At 38.5% G+C, this 23,304-nt stretch overlaps 2 protein-coding genes and 1 long non-coding RNA gene across 3 annotated transcripts; all 3 read right to left on the bottom strand.

The window, feature by feature from the left end:
* Window positions 1-5,766: 5,766 nt before the first annotated feature.
* On the bottom strand, window positions 5,767-7,549 carry LOC137953964 (E3 ubiquitin-protein ligase SRFP1-like). The gene is made up of 10 exons (XM_068801540.1): window positions 7,466-7,549; window positions 7,295-7,382; window positions 7,160-7,207; window positions 7,037-7,069; window positions 6,836-6,913; window positions 6,658-6,701; window positions 6,494-6,534; window positions 6,289-6,371; window positions 6,122-6,210; window positions 5,767-6,038 (listed from the first exon to the last, which is right to left on the bottom strand). The coding sequence occupies exons 1-10, from the start codon at window positions 7,492-7,494 to the stop codon at window positions 6,002-6,004; spliced, it is 570 nt and encodes a 189-aa protein (XP_068657641.1). The 5' UTR covers window positions 7,495-7,549; the 3' UTR covers window positions 5,767-6,001.
* Window positions 7,550-16,530: 8,981 nt separating this feature from the next.
* On the bottom strand, window positions 16,531-17,346 carry LOC137952508 (uncharacterized). The gene is made up of 5 exons (XR_011112292.1): window positions 17,306-17,346; window positions 17,101-17,183; window positions 16,934-17,022; window positions 16,781-16,851; window positions 16,531-16,697 (listed from the first exon to the last, which is right to left on the bottom strand). It is a non-coding gene; the product is annotated as an uncharacterized lncRNA (long non-coding RNA).
* A 1,698-nt stretch (window positions 17,347-19,044) lies between these two features.
* LOC137952633 (protein DETOXIFICATION 29-like) lies at window positions 19,045-21,848 on the bottom strand. The gene is made up of 8 exons (XM_068799701.1): window positions 21,612-21,848; window positions 20,814-21,355; window positions 20,631-20,717; window positions 20,375-20,431; window positions 20,043-20,281; window positions 19,835-19,953; window positions 19,653-19,739; window positions 19,045-19,265 (listed from the first exon to the last, which is right to left on the bottom strand). Exons 1-8 carry the CDS (start codon window positions 21,846-21,848, stop codon window positions 19,200-19,202), a joined length of 1,434 nt encoding a protein of 477 aa, XP_068655802.1. The 3' UTR covers window positions 19,045-19,199.
* Window positions 21,849-23,304: the final 1,456 nt, after the last annotated feature.

Here is a 23,304-nt window from a genome sequence, read left to right as displayed (position 1 = left end):
TTTCTCTCTGACCTCTTGAGTTGTAACTCGAGATGCTCCTTGGATTAAGATGATCAAAACCCTAATAGAAGCGCCCCTCAATTATAAAGAAAAAATTAGGACAATCACGATCAACACAGTGTAAGGCGTTAATTAGGCTCCACAACTTAACAATCTCCCACTCGGAAACTAATCCATCAACAATATCTCATCTGCAGTGCCAATAGCTTCTCAATCCTCAGAGAGAAGTCCAACTGAAGTTGCACACAACTTCATTTTTTCGATCGTAACAGTCTTTGTCAACATATCAATCGGATTCTGACTCCCTTCAATCTTCTCGAGTGCTAAAACTCCATCTTCCCGAGCCAATCGAATGAAATGATAACGCACCTGTATATGCTTTGTTCTGGCATGATAAACAAGATTATTTGCTAAATGAATAGCACTTTGACTGTCACAATACAACGCATTCTTCCCAAGCTTGAGACCTAATTCTTTCCAGAAAGACTGCAACCATACCATCTATTTGCTGGCTTTGATCACGGCAACATATTCTGCCTCAGTAGGGGAAAGAGAAAATATCTTCTGCAACTTAGAGACCCAACTAAATACTATATCACGCAATGTGTAAACATATCCAGTGGTATTCTTCCTTCCATCAATGTCTCTGGCCATGTCAGTATCTACATAACCCTATAATCCCAAGTCTGACTTTTTGAAATATAAGGTTGAGTCTGTAATGCCTCTCAAATACCTGAAAATCTACTTCACTGCTTCCCAATATTGTTTACTCGGATTACTCAAATATCTACTCACAACTCCCATTGCATGAGCTATGTCTAGTCTAGTACACACCATGTCATACATGAGATTGTCAATGGCGGAAGCATAAGGCATATTGGCCATGCTACCTCGCTCCTGCTCTGTAGAAGGTGACTGCTCCTTAGATAGCCTAAAGTGACTAGATAAAGGAGTACTCACTTGTTTTGCATCATTCATGTTGAACCTGCTCAACACCTTCTTCACATATTATTCTTGTGACAGTTTCAAGACATCAATGTTCCTAGTAATCCTCATCCCAAGGATTAGTTTTGAAGCACCCAAATTCTTCATTGCAAACTTCTTATACAACTCCCTTTTTAACTTATTTATTTCCTGTTTGCTAGCACCTACTATTAATATGTCATCAACATATAGTAGTAGAATAATGTAGGCATCATCAAGCTTCTTCACATAACAGCCATGATCGCATGGCACCTCAAGAAACATTACTACTCATAAAAGTGTCAAACTTCTTATACCACTATCTTAGAGCTTGTTTAAGACTATACCTGATCTTTTGAAGTATGCACACCATTTTGTCCTTTCCTTGTGCTTTGAAACCCTATTGTTGCTTCATGTAAATTTCTTCCTCCAAATCACCATGAATAAAGGTTGTCTTTATATCCAACTGCTGTAAGTGCAAGTCTTCATTTGCCACTAGTCCAAGCACTATTCTAATAGTATTCAATTTCATTATCAGAGAGAAAATCTCAGTGTAGTCAATGCCTTCTTTTTTTTTCAAGCCTTTTACTACCAGTCTCACCTTGTACCACTAGTTGCCATCATATTCATCTTTTATTCGGTACACCCATTTATTCTGCAAGGCCTTCTTCTCTTTTGGTAACTCAATCAACTGTCATGTCTGATTGGATAACACTGAATCCATCTCGTCCTTCATGGCCAAATCCCACTTGGTTGATTCATCAACTTGCACAACTTCCTCATAACTCTTTGGTTCACCTTTATCAGTCAATAAAATATAATTCAGTGTAGGGGAGTACCTCTATGGTGGTCTGCTAGTTCTGACAGGTCTCCTGAGTTCAGTCACAGGAATGTTCTGATTTAGTTATGAGGGGTATGTTCTCTTGGTCTTCCTGAGCAATATTCTTAATCTCAATGGCTAGAAGATCTCTCAACTGAATCACTTTAGACTTCTTGGTTTCATCACTTGTGCTCTTAGACTCTGTTGTCAACCTGTCTTTATACAAGGTACCTTCATTGAAGATCACATCCTTACTCCTGATAACCTTACGACTTTGTTCATCCCAAAAGTGAAGACCAAACTCGGTATCACCATAGCCAATAAAGAAACATATCTTACATTTAACATCAAGTTTATTTCTAGTAGAATAATCAATATGAATATAAGAAACACAACCAAAACCTTTCAAGAAAGAAAAGTTTTCTATTTTACCGTTGCAGACCTCTTTCGGTATTTTGCAATCCAATGGTGTTGAGGGACCTCTGTTTATCAAATCAGAAGCAATGCTAATCGCCTCAGACCAGAACATCTTAAGCAATCCCGCACGTAATCTCATACTCATAGCACTCTCGTTCAAAGTTCTGTTCATCCTCTCAGCCACACCATTCTGTTGAGGTTTTTCATGAATGGTCTTCTTCATCTTGATTCCATTATCAACACTGTACCGCTTGAAATCATCATCTATGTATTCTCCCTCATTATCTAACTGTAGGCACTTTACCTTCAAATATGTCTCGTTCTCAACTATTGCTTTCCATCTCTTGAAGGTATCAAAGACATAAGATTTTTTTTCAAGAAATAAACCCAAACCTTTCTTCATGCATCATCAATAAATATCACATAGTAGTTAGAAACACAAAGGAAAGTAACAACTGAAGGCCCCTACACATCAGTGTGAACCAACTCCAATTTTGTTGTCCTCTGTTACTTTCTAGCCTTAGAAAAACTTACCCTTTTCTACTTGCCAAAAATAAAGCCTTTACACAAACTGTTGTTTACAGTTTTCAACCCTAGTAGCTTCCCTTTGTATTGAAGCACTTTCATTCCCTTCTCACTTATGTGACTGAGCCTATAATGCCACAAGTCAGAATCATTAATAGCATCAGCAATTGCAACAGTGTCTTTGCAACTTGAAGTGTTGCAGAGAGTTCCAGTTTTAACTCCCCGTGCAATAACCATGGATCCCTTTGTGACTTTCCTGGTAGTACCATTAAAAGTCACATTATGACCTTCATTATCAAGTTGCCCTGTTGAGATCAGATTATACATTAGTTTTGGTATATGTCTCACCTTGTGAATTTTCTACACCGACCCATTTGACATCCTCAAATTGACATTACCAACACCGACAATATCCAAAGGTTCTCCATCAGCAAGATACACCTTCCCATGATCTCTAGCAACATAATTCTCCATGATCTCATGATTTGTGGTGGTGTGAAAAGAAGCTTCTGAATCTAACACCCAAGAGTCAATAGAGCTATCAACCGACAAGAGTACAGCATCGTGTACCTCTTTAGTCACCGCATTTGTAGCATCATTTTTCTTTTCGTCCTTCTTCTGTGCTCTGCAATTCTTCTTTATGTGACCAAACTTGCCACAATTCCAGCATTCTACAGTCCTTCTGAATTTGGACTTGCTTCTACCATTCCTTGACGTCCCTCTACCATTGTCCTTGTTGGAATTCCACTCGAAGTTCCTACCCCTAGTATCGACACTTAGGGCAAAATTAGATGTCTACGATTCTCCAAAGTCCTTTCTACGAACTTCTTCCGCGAGAATGGTGTCTCGAACATCATTAAAGATCAACTTTCTTCTATCTACAGAATTGCTGATCGCAGCCGTCATAGACTCCCAACAATTTGGGAGTGATGCCAAAAATAATTAAAGCACGACCCTCATCATCAAATTTAATTTGAACGGATGTCAATTGATTAACAATTGTGCTAAACTCATTCAAATGCAATACAACTGATGTATTTTCTTTCATCTTTAAATTAAAGATTTTTTTCATGAGGTGTACCTTATTATTTGCAGAAGGCTTCTCATACATGTTGGACAAAATCTTCATCATCGTTGTTGTGATTTTCTCTGACGCCACATTGTGAGCAACGTTCTTTGACAGTGTTAATCGAACTATTCCCAACACTTGCCCATCGAGGAGAGTCCACTCATCATCTTTCATACCTTCTGGTTTCATATCCAGAATTGGTACGTGAAGCTTTTTACTGTACAAATAATCTTCAATTTGCATCCTCCATAATGCAAAATTCATACCATCAAATTTGTTGATCCCTAGTATCGATCCTTCTCTGCTAGCCATTGCTCTCAATCATGAACAAATTTTTTGATACCACTTGTTAGGAATTAAACACCGTAATTCCAAACTAACAACAACAACAATAATAATCGTGAAATAAAAGAAAAGCAAGCACGAAAACAAACAATATGATTTATACATGGACGCCTCAAGGTGAGACTACGTCCTGTCTTCCGCCACTACAAGAATCCACTATGAAGATGAAATAATTTACAAGAGAAATCGCACACTTACAGGTGCTTCTTCCTAACCTCTCGAGTTGCTCTCAGATTAAGATGATCAAAACCCTAATAGTGGTGCGTCTTAATTATAAAGAGAAAATTAGGGCATCCGCAATATAAGAGTAAAATTCCCAAACTGCCTTTAATAAAACAACAGTTAATATATCGTGGATTGGACGATCCGCGACCAACTCAGCGTAAGGCATTAATTAGGCTTCATAGCTTAACATGTGGGACTTTGGATCATGGTATTGTACTACATCGACAATTTATTTTGTCTCTTCATGCATTATCTGATGATGATTGGGTTAGTAACAAGGATGATTTCACTTCAACTAGTATCTATATTGTTTACCTAGGTCGCAATCTTATCTCTTGATGTTCTATTAAGCAAAGAACTGTGGTTCGATCCTCTACCGAGGTGGAATATCGATCTATTGCATCCACTACAGCTGAGATCAGTTGGATTTGCTCTCTTCTCACTAAAGTTGGTGTTTTTCTTCCGCGACAATCGGTACTTTATTGTGACAATATCGGTGCTATAAATTTGTGTTCCAATCCCGTCTTTCACTCACGCATGAAACATGTTGCTTTGGATAACCACTTTATTTTGGAACAAATTCAGAGTAGTGCTCTTCGGGTGACACATGTCTCCACTGCTGATCAATTAACAAAAGCTCTCACCAAACCATTTCCCCGAATACACTTCCTCTTCTTGAAGACCAAGAGTGGACTCTCCTCTCGGAGCTCCATCTTGTAAGGGCATGATAGACATAAAGATAAGGATGAGAGAAGTTGAGATTACCTCAAATTGTAATTCTAAACTATGTGATAATATTTATCATATAAAATTGTATTTGTTTGTAACCTATAAATACTTGTATTAACGTATGGAAAGCCTCGGTGAATTATTCATTCTTCTTTTTCTATAGTGGTCTGCGTAGCCCTCGATTTATTTATATCCTTTCTCATCCTCTTTCTCCTTCTATTTCATTGCCATGGCAGCATTAGATCAAACCTTAACAAATTTCGCATAGATAATCTTGTAGTTTGTTTACTACAAATACGTGCAGAGAAGATCTAGCGACAACGAAGACAATCATGGAGTCTACTTGCAAGCTAAGCCAGCCATTAGCCCTGAGGAATTTACATAGCAGGGAGAGTTTCTTACTCCATGTATGACTTTCCTAAAACAAGAATCTCCATGCATGAAATTTATGTGGACGGTGATAATTTTACCCACTTAATAAACAGGTCAAGTTCAGGCAAACCCCTTTAACCATATTATATTTTAGTGTATCGAAGGCCTTGCCACCCTAGACTAAAACCCTTGCCTAGCATGTGGAAGACAAAATCATACTATTCTCTCTTATCAGTGCGGAGCATAACTTAATGAGCAAGAAAGAATGAACAAAGCAGTCAAACCCAATTTCCAATCTCTCTTTTTCTTTTTAAAAGTGGTTGAAGTGCTACCCACCTTTTTCTTTTCAACTTCTAAAATGGGAGGTGAGGATCAAGAGAATGGATTTACACCATTGTGGCCTGAATCTAAATATGAAAAACAAAGGAAAGCTTAGTTTCAGAGTTACATTCTTACTGAAAATAGGAGTTCTTTTGAGTCACACAAGTGCTAAAATGTTCATCGAGCATAAAAGAGAGTTCCATCAAGCTCGATCACTAGAGAGGGACAGCGCAAATGGGGCAAGCAGTCACCCTGGTAGATCAAAAGTCGAAAGAATAAAATCAAGATTACAGAACCAGTAGTTCAATAAAGCCAGATTATCACTTACTCCTTACCCCTTTGTCATCATCTTCTCAAAACACTTGGAATGCAGGGTATGCCCACATTTCATCACTTTCATGGGTTTCAGAGAATCAAATAGGTACTGCCCGAGTAGGAAAAAAGAGTCAAATTCATGCCAGTAAATGTAACCATTTCCAACACTGAGAAAATTATCACTTACCTCCAAGCAAATTGCACAATCATGTCTTAGTGAGTTCTCCACACATACATGATTCTCTTTCAAGTCATTTGAATAACAACATCCTGTAAGAAATCAGAGTATATGTTTTTTCGTTGAGGATCAAAGGCGCAGTTGAGCGCACAGAATAGAGCAGAAAAAACACTTTTCCAGCAAATAATATTCTGCTTAAGAATAAATAGATTACCACAGATTTTGCAGTGAAAGAAGTTCTCCCTTCCACCGATCCTGCAAAAGAGGAACAGACTTTGAAAAAGGCCAAAGAATTGCGGCATACAAACTGATTGAAATCACTCGACCACAAGAAGATTGCAAAGACTGATTCAAAAAGACAGAACCCGGAAAGTTTACCTGCAAATGCCACATTGTCTGCAATGGAATTGCCTCTTTGAAACCTGCAATAAAGTCATCGGTCTGGTTAGCTTCACCCATTAGTCAAATCCGCCATAACTATACATACTCTACATAGTGTGGCATATATCAATTCTCTGTTATGGTAACAATCTGGGAATTGGAAGTGAAGACTAACATCATCGTCGTAGAATTTACAGATTGCACAGAAGTAGCGCCCCATGACGATGCCACAATTCAGGCATGATCTCACTACCTGTTCATTAAACAATCACAAGCACTATTGACAGAAGAAAGAAACAAAGAAAGAAAAGAAAAAATTGCCCAATGTACGGAGGAAATAATCAGATGGATCATCGAGATCTGCGTTTCACGGTACCGGCTGTTCGAGTTTGCAGTTTGAACAAATAACCTGAGAAAACAGAGACCCAGATAGCTCAAGAGCTTCACATTGCTAAATCACACTTAAAAGAAGACCAAGAACAGAAGCTAGAGCCATTACAGTTTCCACTTCGTGTCTCGGCATCCGATGCCCATCTCCGAACCTAAACTGCATCAGACAAAAAATTTATCAAGTGGGTTCTCATGGACTTGAAGCAAAGCGGGTTTTAATGAGCAACAAGTTAAATGAGATCACCATAGCTTCGTTATGGCAGTGTCTGCATGAAAATATTTTACAGCAGCATGGAGCCCTGATTCTGCAAATCCTTCTGTAATGCTTGCATCTGCATAATTCGGACATCCAAAGTTAAAGAAGGCAACGCTCTGCTATCTTAACTCACGGAGATATGACTATCATGATACGAACCCAGATGCCGATATGCTTAGAGCTTCCATGGAGATCGCTTGAGGCAGAGGTGGCAGAGTTGAGGGGAGCGAGACTTGCAGAAAGATACACTCTCTTCTGACCTGATCAAAATTGAGTATTTTGATGAATAAGTTTAGAAGATGGGTATATTGTTAAATATTTTTTTAAAATAGGTATTTCCAAAAATTCCCTAAATTAAATCTAAAAGTGTGACACAAATGAGACAAGCTGCATTCAAAAGTACCATGTGACATAGTTGGAGAGGCAAATAGTGAGAAGTGTGGAATCATTAATAGGGGCAGGGGTCGGTGTCTAGGTTGTTAAAGATGTCTTGGGGGGGTTAGTCAACAAACATAAAATTTGATTTTCATCTTCATCTTCATTTCTTGCATCTACATGATCTTCATATTCGAAATGGGTGTTAGTATGGACGAGTTCATGTCCACTGAAAAACAATTTACAGTGTTAGCGCCCCCATATGAGGAAAACGCAGAAAATAAGAGAATTAGTAACTTGTAGAGCATACTTAATTAAAATATAATACTTAAACATTAAATTAAGTAAAATAAACATTATTACTAAATGAATAACTAATTTAATGTATAACTAAAATATATTAATGTACTAATTAATTTAAATATATATTATATTAGTTAAAGATTAATGTTTATTGTACATTAATACAACTTAATAAATCAAACAATTCAAACTAGAACTAGTAAAAATGGACGCTCAATAGAAGCTGACCCTCCACCTAAGGGCATAAACATAAACACAAAGAAAGAAGGTATAAATCCATTTGTTAGTTTGAGCACCCAAAAGAAAAAAAAAAAAAAAACAACTAAAAGTCGAGTACTTTAGCAACAGTTTTGGATACAAGAAATGCTATATTTAATGATTGATCTCTTCAGTGTACATTTTTTGTAAGAAACAACGAGTAATGGGGGATCCAAAGAAGAAAACATAGCATACAATACAAGCTAATAAGAATTCTGCAAACAGAAAAAAAAAAAAAAAAAAAAAGCTAGTTTCCCAAGGATCCTTTGCCTATTATCAAGTTACCAACAAAAGCAACCCCTAGCTTTTGATTTTGTAAACCTGCCATCAACTATTTTCCACCTGATAATTCAATTGCTTCTTGGTTATAAATGGAATTCTCTCCCCGATCAAATCTCCTCTGAAGTCTCTCATAGTCTCGTCTTCGGGTCACCTCCACTTGTTGCCACTCTTCCCACCTTTCTGCCAATGCCTCTCCTCAAGCATTCAGACAACTTCTGACATAGTTGGGAGGTCTTCTGGTGCGGGTTGGGTGCAAAGTAAAACAACTTGGATCATCATTTCCACTTCAGCACCATCAAAACTTCTATCCAAGTTCCGGTCTACTATGGCAATCAATCATTTCTCCCTCTCCAATTTCTTTACCTGTGCGATTGTACAAAATTGGATTAAATTGAAACTCATTCCACGTTCTTCTCCTTGTGTTTTTATAGGGTACTCTACCACGCAAAGTAATGATATATGTCTTCACCCCAATACTTCTCGTCTATTTGTGTCACGTCATGTTAAATTCATTGAGTCTATCTTCCCCTTCACTTCACTTCAGTTATCTCTTGATCGTCCCTCGTACGACACACTCTCACACTGGTGATCATCTGTATTCATCCTCCTGGTTATCGGCACATCATTTGCAACTTTGATCCTTATGCCCTCTACAAGCCCTGTTAACGACCTCACATCCCACCCCCCTCCCACCCCAACACCTAACCCAACTCCCACTTTGTACAACTCACACCCATCATGCTTACCTGCTTCCTCTACTCCCCGTGTTATTGTCACCAGATCTAAGAAAAATATTTATAGGCCCATCCAAAAAATAAAATCCATAGCCCAGGTGCCTGCATCTGCCAATCGTGAACTCACAACTATAACTCAAGCTCTTACTGATCCCAAATGGCATCAGGCTATGTCTGATGAATATGACGTTCTTGTTTGGAACGAGACATGGGAACTTGTTCCCTCGGATCCCTCACAGAATCTGGTTGGTTGCCAATGGATATTTCATACTAAATTTTTTTTCCGATGGCTCCATTAATAGGTACAAGGCTCGTTTAGTTGCCAAAGGGTTTCACCAGCGCCCTGACGTTGATAATCATGAAACCTTTCGTCCTATTGTTAAGCCTAACACTATTCGAATTGTTCTCAGCCTGGCAGTAAGTAGTGGTTGGTCACGTTGACAACTTGATGTTAATAATGTGTTTCTCCTAGGTGCTCTATCTAAGGATGTCTTTATGGCACAATCACTGGGCTTCATTGATCATGATAATCCCAATTATGCCTGCAAGCTTCACAATGCCATCTACGGTCTCAAGCAAGCACCTCGTGCTTGGTATATCATGAGTTACGCCAATTTCTCATTACCTCGGGTTTCACCAACTCTCATACAAACTCTTCTCAATTTATCTCTCACACAAGTTCAGTTGTAATGTATATTTTGGTCTATTTTGATGACATCATTATAACAAAAACCAATGATCAAGCTATGGCAATGTTCGTCCACCTACTTGCTCAGAGATCCTCACTCAAGGATCTTGGCTCCTTGGCTTATTTTCTCTTTATTGAAGTGGTTCCTCATCCTGAAGGCCTACTTCTGTCTCAATACTGGTATATCTCCGATCTCCTTGCTCACACACACATGAAAAATGCAAAGCCTATAGCAACACCACTTGCCACATCATCCACTCACACTTTAGTCTGGCTCAACACTCTCTGATGCATCTTAATATAGGACTGTTATTGGGATTCGGAAATATTTGTCTCTTACTCGCGCTGACATTGCTTATGTGGTAAATAAGTTATCCTAGTTTATGCATTGCCCTACTATTGATCACTAGGATGTTGTCAAGCGATTGTTACGCTATCTCTGTGGTTTTATGAATTAAACACCCTAATTCCAAACTAATGAGAACAATAATAAAAATCGTGGAAGAAAGGAAACAAGCATGAAAACAAACAACAAGATTTATACAGGTTTGCCTCATGGTAAGACTACGTCCTATCTTCCGCCATTGTAATAATCCACTATAAAGATGAAATAGTTTACAAGATAAATCGCACACATACACGTGTTTCTCTCTAACCTCTTGAGTTCTAACTCGAGATGCTCCTTGGATTAAGATGATCAAAACCCTAATAGAAGCGCCTCTCAATTATAAACATAAAATTAGGACAATCGTGACCAACTCAGCATAAGGTGTTAATTAGGCTCCACAACTTAACAATCTCCCACTTGGAGACTAATCCATTATCAATATCTCATCTGCAATGGCAATAGCTTCTCAATCCTCAGAGAGAAGTCCAACTCAAGTTGCACACAACTTCATTTTTTTCGATCGTAACAATCTTTGTCAACATATCAACCGGATTCTGACTCCATTCAATCTTCTCGAGTGCTAAAACTCCATCTTCCAGAGCCAATCTAATGAAGTGATAACACACCTGTATATGCTTTTTTCTGGCATGATAAACAAGATTATTTGCTAAATGAATAGCACTTTAACTATCAAAATACAACACATTCTTCCCAAGCTTGAGATCTAATTCTTTCTAGAAAGACTGCAACCTTACTATCTCTTTGCTGGCTTTGATTACGACAACATATTCTGCCTCAGTAGGGGAAAGAGAAAATATCTTCTTCAACTTAGAGACCCAACTAAATATTGTATCACGCAATGTGTAAACATATCCAGTGGTATTCTTCCTTCTATTAATGTCTCTAGCCATGTCAGCATCTACATAACCCTATCATCCCAAGTCTGACTTTCTGAAATATAAGGTTGAGTCTGCAGTGCCTCTCAAATACCTGAAAATCTACTTCACTGCTTCCCAATATTGTTTACTCGGATTACTCATATATCCACTCACAACTCCCACTGCATGAGCTATGTCTAGTCTAGTACACACCATGTCATACATGAGATTGTCAATAGCAAAAGCATAAGGCACATTGGCCTTGTTACCTCGCTTCTGCTCTGTCGAAGGTGACTTCTCCTTAGATAGCCTAAAGTGACTAGCTAAAGGAGTACTCACTTGTTTTGCATCATTCATATTGAACCTGCTCAACACCTTCTTCACATATTATTCTTGTGACAGTTTCAAGACATCAATGTCCCTAGTAATCCTCATCCCAAGGATTAGTTTTGAAGCACCCAAATTCTTCATTGCAAACTTCTTAGACAACTCCCTTTTTAACTTATTTATTTCCTGTTTGCTAGCACCTGCTATCAACATGTCATCAACATATAGTAGTAGAATAATGTAGGCATCATCAAGGTTCTTCACATAACAGCCATGATCCGCATGGCGCCTCAAGAAACATTACTACTCATAAAAGTGCAAACTTCTTATACCACTATCTTAGAGCTTGTTTAAGACTATACCTGCTCTTTTGAAGTATGCACACCATTTTGTCTTTTCCTTGTGCTTTGAAACCCTATGGTTGCTTCATGTAAATTTCTTTCTCCAAATTACCATGAAGAAAGGTTGTCTTTACATCCAACTGCTGTAAGTGCAAGTCTTCATTTGCCACTAGTCCAAGCACTATTCTAATAGTAGTCAATTTCATTATAGGAGAGAAAATCTCAGTGTAGTTAATGCCTTCTTTTTTTTTCAAGCCTTTTACTACCAGTCTCACCTTGTACCACTTGTTGCCATCATGTTCGTCTTTTATTCGGTACACCCATTGATTCTGCAAGGCCTTCTTCCCTTTTGGTAACTCAATCAACTGTCATGTCTGATTGGATAACAATGAATCCATCTCGTCATTCATGGCCAAATCCCACTTGGTTGATTCATCAACTTGCACAACTTCCTCATAACTCTTTGGTTCACCTTTATCAGTCAATAAAATATAATTTAGTGTAGGGGAGTACCTCTATGGTGGTCTGCTAGTTCTGACAGGTCTCCTGAGTTCAGTCACAGGAATGTTTTGATTTAGTTCTGAGGGGTATGTTCTCTTGGTCTTCCTGAGTAATATTCTCCATCTCAATGGCTAGAAGATCTCTCAACTGAATCACTTTAGACTTCTTGGTTTCATCACTTGTGCTCTTAGACTCTGTTCTCAACCTGTCTTTATACAAGGCACCTTCATTGAAGATCACATCCTTGCTCCTGATAACCTTACGACTTTGTTCATCCCAAAAGTGAGGACCAAACTCGGTATCACCATAGCCAATAAAGAAACATATCTTACATTTAACATCAAGTTTATTTCTAGTAGAATAGTCAATATGAATATAAGAAACACAACCAAAACCTTTCAAGAAAGAAAAGTTTTCCTCTTTACCGTTGCAAACCTCTTTCGGTATTTTACAATCCAATGGTGTTGAGGGACCTCTGTTGATCAAATCGGAAGCAATGCTAATTGCCTTAGACCAGAACATCTTAGGCAATCCCGCACGTAATCTCATACTCATAGCACGCTCGTTCAAAGTTCTGTTCATTCTCTCAGCCGCACCATTATGTTGAGGTTTTTCATGAATGGTCTTCTTCATCTTGATTCCATTATCAGCACAGTACCGCTTGAAATCATCATCTATGTATTCTCCCTCATTATCTAACTATAGGCACTTTACCTTCAAATTTGTCTCGTTCTCAACTATTGTTTTCCATCTCTTGAAGGTATCAAAGACATAAGATTTTTTTTCAGGAAATAAACCCATACCTTTCTGCATGCATCATCAATAAATGTCACATAGTAGTTAGAAGCACCAAGGAAAGTAATAATTGAAGGCCCCTACACATCAGTGTGAACCAACTCCAATTTTGTTGACCTCTATTACTTTCTAGCCTTAGAAAAGCTTACCCTTTTCTACTTGCCAAAATAAAGCCTTCACACAAACTGTTGTTTACAGTTTTCAACCCTGGTAGCTTCCCTTTGTATTGAAGCACTTTCATTCCCTTCTCACTCATGTGACTGAGCCTATAATGCCACAAGTCATAATCATTAATAGCATCAGGAACTGCAATAGCGTCTTTGCAACTTGAAGTGTTGTAGAGAGTTCTAGTTTTAACACCCCCGTGCAACAACCATGGATCCCTTTGTGACTTTTTATGGTAGTACCATTAAAAGTCACATTATGACCTTCATTATCAAGTTGCCCTGCTGAGATCAGATTGCACATTAGTTTTGGTACATGTCTCATCCTTTGAATTTTCTACTCTGGCTCGTTTGACATCTTCAAATTGACATTACCAACACCAACAATATCCAAAGTTTCTCCATCAGCAAGATGCACCTTCCCGTGATCTCTAGCAACATAATTCTCCATGATCTCATGATGTGTGGTGGTGTGAAAAGAAGCTTCTGAATCTAACACCCAAGAGTCAATAGAGCTATCAACCGACAAGAGTAAAGCATCGTGTACCTCTTTAGTCGCCGCATTTTTAGCATCGTGTACCTCTTTAGTCACCGCATTTGTAGCATCGTGTACCTCTTTAGTCACCGCATTTGTAGCATCATTTTTCTTTTCGTCCTTCTTCGGTGCTCTATAGTTCTTCTTTATGTGACCAGATTTGCCACAATTCCAACATTCTACATTCCTTCTGAATTTGGACTTGTTTCTACCATTCCTTGACATCCCTCTACCATTGTCCTTGTTGGAATTCCTCTCGAAGTTTCTACCCCTAGTATCGACACTTACGGCAAAATTAGATGTCGACGATTCTCCGGAGTCCTTTCTACGAACTTCTTCAGCGAGAATGGTATCCCGAACATCATTAAAGATCAACTTTCTGTTGTCTATAGAATTGCTGACCGCAACCCTGATAGGCTCCCACCAATTTGGGAGTGACACCAAAAATAATTAAAGCACGAACCTCATCATCAAATTTAATTTAAACGGATGTCAATTGATTAACAATTGTGCTAAACTCATTCAAATGCGATACAACTGATGTATTTTCTTTCATCTTTAAATTGGAAAGTTTTTTCATGAGGTGTACCTTATTAGTTGGAAAAGGCTTCTCATACATGTTGGACAAAATCTTCATCATCGCTGTTGTGATTTTCTCTGATACCACGTTGTGAGCAACGTTCTTTGACAGTGTTAATCGGACTATTCCCAACACTTGTCCATCGAGGAGATTTCACTCATCATCTTTCATACCTTCTGGTTTCATATCCAGAAGTGGTGCGTGAAGCTTTTTACTATACAAATAATCTTCAATTTGCATCCTCCATAATGCAAAATCCATACCATCAAATTTGTTGATCCCTAGTGTCGATCCTTCTCTGGTAGCCATTGCTCTCAATCACAAACAAAAGTTTTGATACTACTTGTTAGGAATTAAATGCTGTAATTCCAAACTAACAACAACAACAATAATAATCGTGAAAGAAAAGAAAAGCAAGCACGAAAACAAACAATATGATTTATACAGGGACGCCTCAAGGTGAGACTACTCTTCCGCCACTGCAGGAATCCACTATGAAGATGAAATAATTTACAAGAGAAATCGCACACTTACAGGTGTTTCTTCCTAACCTCTCGAGATGCTCTCGGATTAAGATGATCAAAACCCTAATAGTGGTGCTTCTTAATTATAAAGAGAAAATTAGGGCATCCGCAATACAAGAGTAAAATTCCCAAACTGCCTTTAATAAAACAACAGTTAATATATCGTGGATTGGACGATCTGCGACCAACTCAGCGTAAGGCATTAATTAGGCTTCACTGCTTAACATGTGGGACTCTGGATCATGGTATTATACTACATCGACAATTTATTTTGTCTCTTCATGCATTATCTGATGATGATTGGGCTAGTAACAAGGATGATTTCACTTCAACCAGTGCCTATATTGTTTACCTAGGTCGCAATCTTATCTCTTGAAGTTCTATGAAGCAACGAACTGTGGTTCGATCCTCTACCGAGGTGGAATATCGATCTGTTGCATCCACTACAGTTGAGATCAGTTGGATCTGCTCTTTTCTCACTAAAGTTGGAGTTTTTCTTCCGCGACAATCGATACTTTGTTGTGACAATATCGGTGCCGGTGCTATAAATTTGTGTTCCAATCCCGTCTTTCACTTGCGCATGAAACATGTTGCTTTGGATTACCACTCCATTTTGGAACAAATTCAAAGTAGTGTTCTTCAGGTTACACATGTCACCACTGCTGATCAATTAACAAATGCTCTCACCAAACCATTTCTCCGAATACGCTTCCTCTTCTTGAAGACCAAGATTAGACTCTCCTCTTGGAGCTCCATCTTGTAAGGGCATGATAGACATAAAGATAACGATGCGAGAAGTTGAGATTACCACAAATTGTAATTCTAAAGCTATGTGATAATGCTTATCATATAAAATTGTATTTGTTTGTAACTTATAAATACTTGTATTAACGAATAGAAAGCATCGGTGAATTATTCATTCATCTCTTTCTATAGTGGTCTGCGTAGCCCTCGATTTATTTATATCCTTTCTCATCCTCTTTCTTCTTTTGTTTCATCGCCATGGTAGCATAAGATCAAACCTTAACAAATTTCGCATAGATAATCTTGTAGTTTGTTTACTACAAATACCTGCAGAGAAGATCTAGCGACAACGAAGACAATCATTGAGTCTACTTGGCAGCTAAGCCGGCCATTAGCCCTGAGGAATTTACATAGCTGGGAGAGTTTCTTACTTCATGTATGACTTTCCTAAAACAAGAATCTCCATGGATGAAATTTATGTGGACGGTGATAATTTTACCCACTTAATAAACAGGTCAAGTTCAGGCAAACCCCTTTAACAATATTATATTTTAGTGTATCGAAGGCCTTGCCACCCTAGACTAAAAACCTTGCCTAGCATGTGGAAGACAAAATCATACTCTTCTCTCTTATCAGTGCGGAGCATAACTTAACGAGCAAGAAAGAATGAACAAAGCAGTCAAACCCAATTTCCAATCTCTCTTTTTCTTTTTAAAAGTGGTTGAAGTGCTACCCACCTTTTTCTTTTTAACTTCTAAAATGGGAGGTGAGGATCTAGAGAATGGATTTACACCATTGTGGCCTGAATCTAAATATGAAAAACAAAGGAAAGCTTAGTTTCAGAGTTACATTCTTACTGAAAATTGGAGTTTTTTTGAGTTACACAAGTGCTAAAATGTAAATCAAGCATAAAAGAGAGTTCCATCAAGCTCGATCACTCAAGAGGGAGAGCGGAAATGGGGCAAGCAGTCACCCTGGCAGATCAAAAGTCGAAAGAATAGAATTAAGATTACAGAACCAGTAGTTCAGTAAAGCCAGATTATCACTTACTCCTTACCCCTCTGTCATCATCTTCTCAAAACACTTGAAATCTCAAGAGGGAGAGCGCAAATGGGGCAAGCAGTCACCCTGGCAGATCAAAAGTCGAAAAATAGAATCAAGATTACGGAACCAGTCGTTCAATAAAGCCAGATTATCACTTACTCCTTACCCCTCTGTCATCATCTTCTCAAAACACTTGGAATGCAGGGTGTGCCCACATTTCATCACTCTCATGGGTTTCAGAGAATCAAATAGGTACTGCCCGAGTAGGAAAAAGGAGTCAAATTCATGCCAGTAAATGTAACCATTTCCAACACTCAGAAAATTATCACTTACCTCCAAGCAAATTACACAATCATGTCTTAGTGAGTTCTCCACACATACATGATTCTCTTTCAAGTCATTTGAATAACAACATCCTGTAAGAAATCAGAGTATATGTTTTTTCGTTGAGGATCAAAGGCGCAAGTGAGCGCACAGAACAGAGCAGAAAAAACACTTTTCCAGCAAATAATATTCTGCTTAAGAATGAATAGATTACCACATTTTTTGCAGTGGAAGAAGTTCTCCCTTCCACCCATCCTGCAAAAGAGGAACAGACATTGAAAAAGGCCAAAGAATTGCGGCATACAAACTGATTGAAGTCATTTGACCACAAGAAGATTGCAAAGACTGATTCAAAAAGATAAGAGCCCGGAAAGTTTACCTGCAAATGCAATTGTCTGCAATGGAATTGCCTCTTTGAAAGCTGCAATAAAGCCATCGGTCTGGTTAGCTTCACCCATTAGTCAAATCCGCCATAACTATACATACTCTACATAGTGTGGCATATATCAATTCTCTGTTATGGTAACAATCTGGGAATTGGAAGTGAAGACTAACATCATCGTCGTAGAATTTACAGATTGCACAGAAGTAGCGCCCCATGACGATGCTACAATTCAGGCATGATCTCACTACCTGTTCATTAAACAATCACAAGCACTATTGACAGAAGAAAGAAACAAAAGAAGAAAAGCAAAAATTTTCAATGTTATGGAGGAAATAATCAGATGGATCATGGAGATCTGCGTTTCACAGTACCGGTTGTTCGAGTTTGCAGTTTGAACAAATAACCTGAGAAAACAGAGACCCAGATAGCTCAAGAGCTTCCCATTGCTAAATCACACTTAAAAGAAGACCAAGAACAGAAGCTAGAGCCATTACAGTTTCCACTTCGTGTCTCGGCATCCGATGCCCATCACCGGACCGAAGCTGCATTAGACAAAAAAAATTATCAAGTGGGTTTTCATGGACTTGAAGCAAAGCGGGTTTTAATGAGTAACGAGTTGAATGAGATCACCATAGCTTCGTTATGGCAGTGTCTGCATGAAAATATTTTACAGCAGCATGGAGCCCTGATTCTGCAAATCCTTCTGTAATGCTTGCATCTGCATAATTCGGACATCCAAAGTTAAAGAAGGCAACGCTCAGCTATCTTAACATGGTACGAACCCAGATGCCGCTATGCTTAGAGCTTCCGTGGAGATTGATTGAGGCAGAGGTGGCAGAGGTAGCGAGACTTGCAGAGAGATACAGTCGGGGAAGAAGAATGGTCTGTCGTAGTTCACAGTTTCTGGAATGATTGCCGATGACGTTCACAGTTTCTAAGGGAAACTGAACCGAGAATTACTAAACTAAAAGTTCTTAATCGTTTACATCTTATTTTTAATACTATTTTTATTATTTATAAAAATTCAGACATTTCAAATGTAAATAAATATTATACTCAATAAAACTGATTTTCCAATTAAAAAATTAGTCAAAAGAAAATTAATTCCCCAATGCGTCAACTTCATGTCAGTCCCTATTCTTTGGCTTTTTTTTCTTTTTCTTTTTTTCTTTTCTCCTTAACTTTCTCCCGTGTTTCCTCTTCTACCTGCAACACTCTCCCCTCTCCTCAGAGGCGGCCGGTGAGCAGCTGCGACGACAGTAGAGGCGGTTACAACAGCTGATGGGAGGGGTACAACAGTGTGACACAAATGAGACAAGGTGCATTCAAAAGTACCATTTGACGAATAAGTTTAGAAGATGGGTATATTGTTAAATATTTTTTAAAAATTGGTATTTCCAAAAATTCCCTAAAAATTAAATCTAACAGTGTGACACAAATGAGACAAGGTGCATTCAAAAGTACCATGTGACATAGTTGGAGAGGCAAATAGTGAGAGGTGTGGAACCATTAGTAGGGGCAGGGGTTTGGTGTCTAGGTTGTTAAAGATGTCTTAGGTAATCCCGTACTCTTCAAAATATGAAACATCTTGGTCAACACACAAAGGTGAGAATCACATTATAAATTTCTTGTTACTCTGCTCCTTCATCTTCCATAATAGAAATGTATTGCCTCAAACTCCTTTTGTGCCCTCATGTTGCCTATCTTGTACCTTGAACTAGCTTCAATTTTCTCCTTGATGCTCCGATGGACCACCCCACGTCCTAATTCGCTCCTCGGCGCAAAATACCTGCAATGGATCAATCCATAAACATGGAAGACACATCAATGAAAGTGGGTAGCATTTAAGCCACTATCTTGTTATATATTGAATTGAACCATATTAGAGGATTAATTAAACCACACTTTACAATTAATTATGGATGATATTTATACAATTTAGAATTGAGAAAATAAGTTTTACATAAGAAGATAAATACAACAAGAGATAAATCCAATAACATATTTTCTGATAACTGAAGGGATTATGCTTATCCCTTATCATATCTAAGTAAAGACTGAGTAGATATTGTTTCACCATTAAGATAATTGGTAAGAGTTCCTGTTTCTTTCTAACCTGATTGAAGAACAATAAACCTTGATTCTATGTTATCCTTAATGGAATTGGATAACTTACCTCCTTGTGCCAGTTGGTTCTCAATGTGATCCATATCAATATAACTGTTTGAACGACAGTCCCTAATAACATCCCAGACCAGATGCCCTGCAAGGGGATAAAGAGCAGAATTTAAGTAAAACAATTCTTGCTTAATTTAGATGATTTTTGTACTGAAATTGAGAATGTTAGGTTGTAATGACCAGAGTATTTAGCTTGAATTTGAAGCCAAGCAAGGCTCCCACAGGTAATCCTATAACGTAGTAGCATCCTATGTTGATAACTGCTACCAAGGCTTGCCATCCCGCACCTACTGCCACACCTGAAATTTTCCGAAAACAGGTGTAACCCAATTCCTGACTGACAAATCTGATACCATTAAAGCTGTAAATTCTGAGGAAAAGAGGGTACCAGAGAGGACTGGCTGAATGCTGCTCAGGAGGATGGTTGCTGCCAGAAGATATCCCAGTTTAGATGTTTCCCTTACAACGACGGGTTTATCTGTGAACAGCTTGGGGAAATCAGATCTTGTTAAGAGAACTATACTCATGAAGAGTAATCCAAAGACAACTGATGTGGATACAGCAACCACAACTGAAAATTTTGCTGCATTTGCATGGCCAGCCCCAAGTTCGTTTGATACTCTCACACTGCAAGAAAATTTGAAAAATCTGACTCTATACAGAATTTGAATTTTTTAACAAAAATAAAAATTGTCAGACTTTTGCCCTGTAACTCAATACCTGATAGCTGCATTGAAGCCCAGGGTGATCATGAATGCCCAAAACTGGAAGTTCATGCTGCAGAGTTCATAACAGATTACTTATGTTATAGAAGGATAAGAAATAAAAAATTCAAACTTGGAGCTTGATGCATGAAATGTTTCAGAGAAGTAGAGAATGTCTGTGAAGGATTCCATTGAAATATAAGCATAATTTATGTATGATCATAACGAGTTCCAAATAAGATATTTGCACTGGTAGGAAAATAATTTTTTACCAAATTGAAATAGCATCCACAGAAATTTCAGCATTTTTTAAGGAACCAACTAGAAGGATCACTGCAGTGAAGTACCAAAGCTCCAAGCTGAAAACCAGATTTTGACAATCAGCACAGAGAAACCCATGGACTGGGATGAGATAATCAGTTACAGTACCAGAATGCTTTGATCTCAACACTAACCATAACATAATTGCTGATGAAAGTGAGAGCTTTATGAAGTTACCCAAGGCCTGAAATGCCGACAAAGAAAACCCAGTCCATGCATCAGGGAAGAAACCAGATACCAGGTAGATAAACTGTGCCAAGTCAATGAACCACCAAGAAATATTCCCCGCCATGGCTGCTCCAATCACACCATGTCCGAGCTTTGTCACAAGCACCCAATTCAACAGACCATGAAGGGCTAATGCCACGGAAGATATAGCAGCCATGGCCCAAACTCTGCTCTGAGATTGAAAAAACTTCTGTAGTGGGAAATTCACTGCATAACCAAACAATTGTGGAAGCACCCATATGCAGTATTTGCCTGCAACTTCTGATATCTCATCTGTTTGATGGAGGAGTTTCAAGATGGGTGTTGTGAATATGTAAACTGGTGCCAGAAGTATAGCAGTTACGCAAGTAATTATCCATGATCTTTGCATGTAAACTCCAAGCATATGAAATTTTCCTGCCCCAACTGCTTGACCACAGAGTGTTTCCAAGGCGCTTCCCATTCCTAGCTATGAATCAATTGAAAGGATCAGATTTTACTTTTAGATATTAACAGTGTAAGTATGTGTAATGTGATAGAGTGAATGAGAGACATAGAGAGAGAACTGAACCATAAAAAGAAAGAAGAAGCAGATTTGTGCCCATGGAAGTGCATAATGGAGATGCAAAACCAGCAAGAGATTAATGGATTAGCAGAAGCCATGAAAGAATCGGTGCCTACAGACTAGGAGAAAGAAAAATGAGAAGCATGGTAGAAGAACTTACCATGATTCCAAAAACAAAGCCTTCGATGACATTCTGAACAACGGATACAGCCGCAAGCTCCACAGTCCCAAGGTGCCCAACGAAGGCCACAGTCACAAACCCAATGGTGAATTGCAGCACAGAAGTGAGTATCGCAGGGGCTGCTATGTGCCACAGCTTCTTTGATTCACTCCAGGTCTTCTGGCCTAACCTTCTCTTACCCAGAACAGGAACTCCTCCCGCCTGCATTTCTGCCATTGCGGACCTGAACCTCTACTTTCCCGTCTATCGACATTCTTTAATCATGGGTCTTCCTCACCAACAACCTTCGTGTTCCCCTTTTTGTCCTTTTGTCTTTCCGCCGTACCAGTCCAAAGTGAACCCAATTCTGTAAAGAGTATGTAGACTAGCGAGACAAGAAGCTATACATGGCTCCCATGCAATAGCAGAGGGCTTGTCCGCGTGGGTTTCTCTCTCTGGTGCAACGCCACCTGTTGTAGCCTTTTCGGAATAGGCAGATCCGGTACTTCTGATATCTCTGGTATTTGACTTGGGTACCTCAAGGACTTTCTCAAATGAGCTGTAAAGAAATCTCAAAATCGTGGTGGTAGTTTGTAAATAACATGATATTTTGACTATGTAAAAATTCATCAATTAATCAGTTGAATGGTCCATAAGAATAAGACTATTTTGACACCTCTGAATCACACTTATGTTTAAGCAATTCTTGTTGTAAAAATATATATAAATACTACTCTAAATCAATACAAAATTATGGTTTAATTCAATCAACAACAATATATTATATGGTATTAGAGTAACTCGTTAAATCATCTATATTTGTTGTCTTTTGGAATCTTTTTTTAAAGGTACTTTGCTCTTCCTTTTTTGCTCATTACAACCTCTTTGCAATAGCCGTTGACACTGTCATCAGTGCCCGCAACTTGTTGTTCTTCAGCAACCCATTCGAACCTCTATTGCCATCAATTGTTCCTCTTCTCTCACTTACACTCCTTTCTACACAATCACGTTAATTTGTGCACCTCCAACGACCCTAGCTGAGCCTTCAGAACGGTGTTCTAACATACCGCAACAACCGCCCAGGATCTAAAACACAACCTCTCCCGATTGTATCAACAGAAGGTTGAAGACGAAGCGCGTGGGAGGTTGAAGATGAAGTACACGTGCTAATTTCACATGTGTGTGAGAGAAAAAAAATATCACAATCCACCTCATTGCCTATTTTACATACGTCGACTGTTATGATCTCGGAACTGACACATCGATCCGTAGGGAGGAAGAAGAGAAAGATGAAAATCAAGCTAAAGGGAAGCTTGAAAACCCTAGGTTCTTTGAGGATAACGCACACCCCTGAGCTCATTGTGGAGAACTCAAACCCTTATTTACTCTAAATCAATATTTGCTTCTTCTCATTACTCTTACCCCTTAAATCGGGTTCACTCGTACAAGGTTTAAAATAAAATACTATAAAAATACCCTTATAGATAAAATATTACAAAAATACCCCTTGTGGCCTATTAATTTTTAACTGAAATAAAATAAATTAAATTAAAAAATAATTAATTTAATAATATTATTGCGTGCATAACATTACACCCCATGGGAGAAAGAACTTGTCCTCAAGCTTGAAGGTAGGGTTTATTTGCTGACGTCTCCACCTGTTCCCAAGTAGCATCTATGTCCGCCCTCTGGA

This window comes from Aristolochia californica, unplaced genomic scaffold (assembly GCF_029961685.1).
Source record: "Aristolochia californica isolate CCGP_79_NKW_82.1479 unplaced genomic scaffold, dmAriCali1.0.hap1 SCAF_16, whole genome shotgun sequence".
NCBI classification, from domain to species: Eukaryota; Viridiplantae; Streptophyta; class Magnoliopsida; order Piperales; family Aristolochiaceae; genus Aristolochia; species Aristolochia californica.
This window is presented reverse-complemented; position numbering and strand designations above follow the sequence as displayed.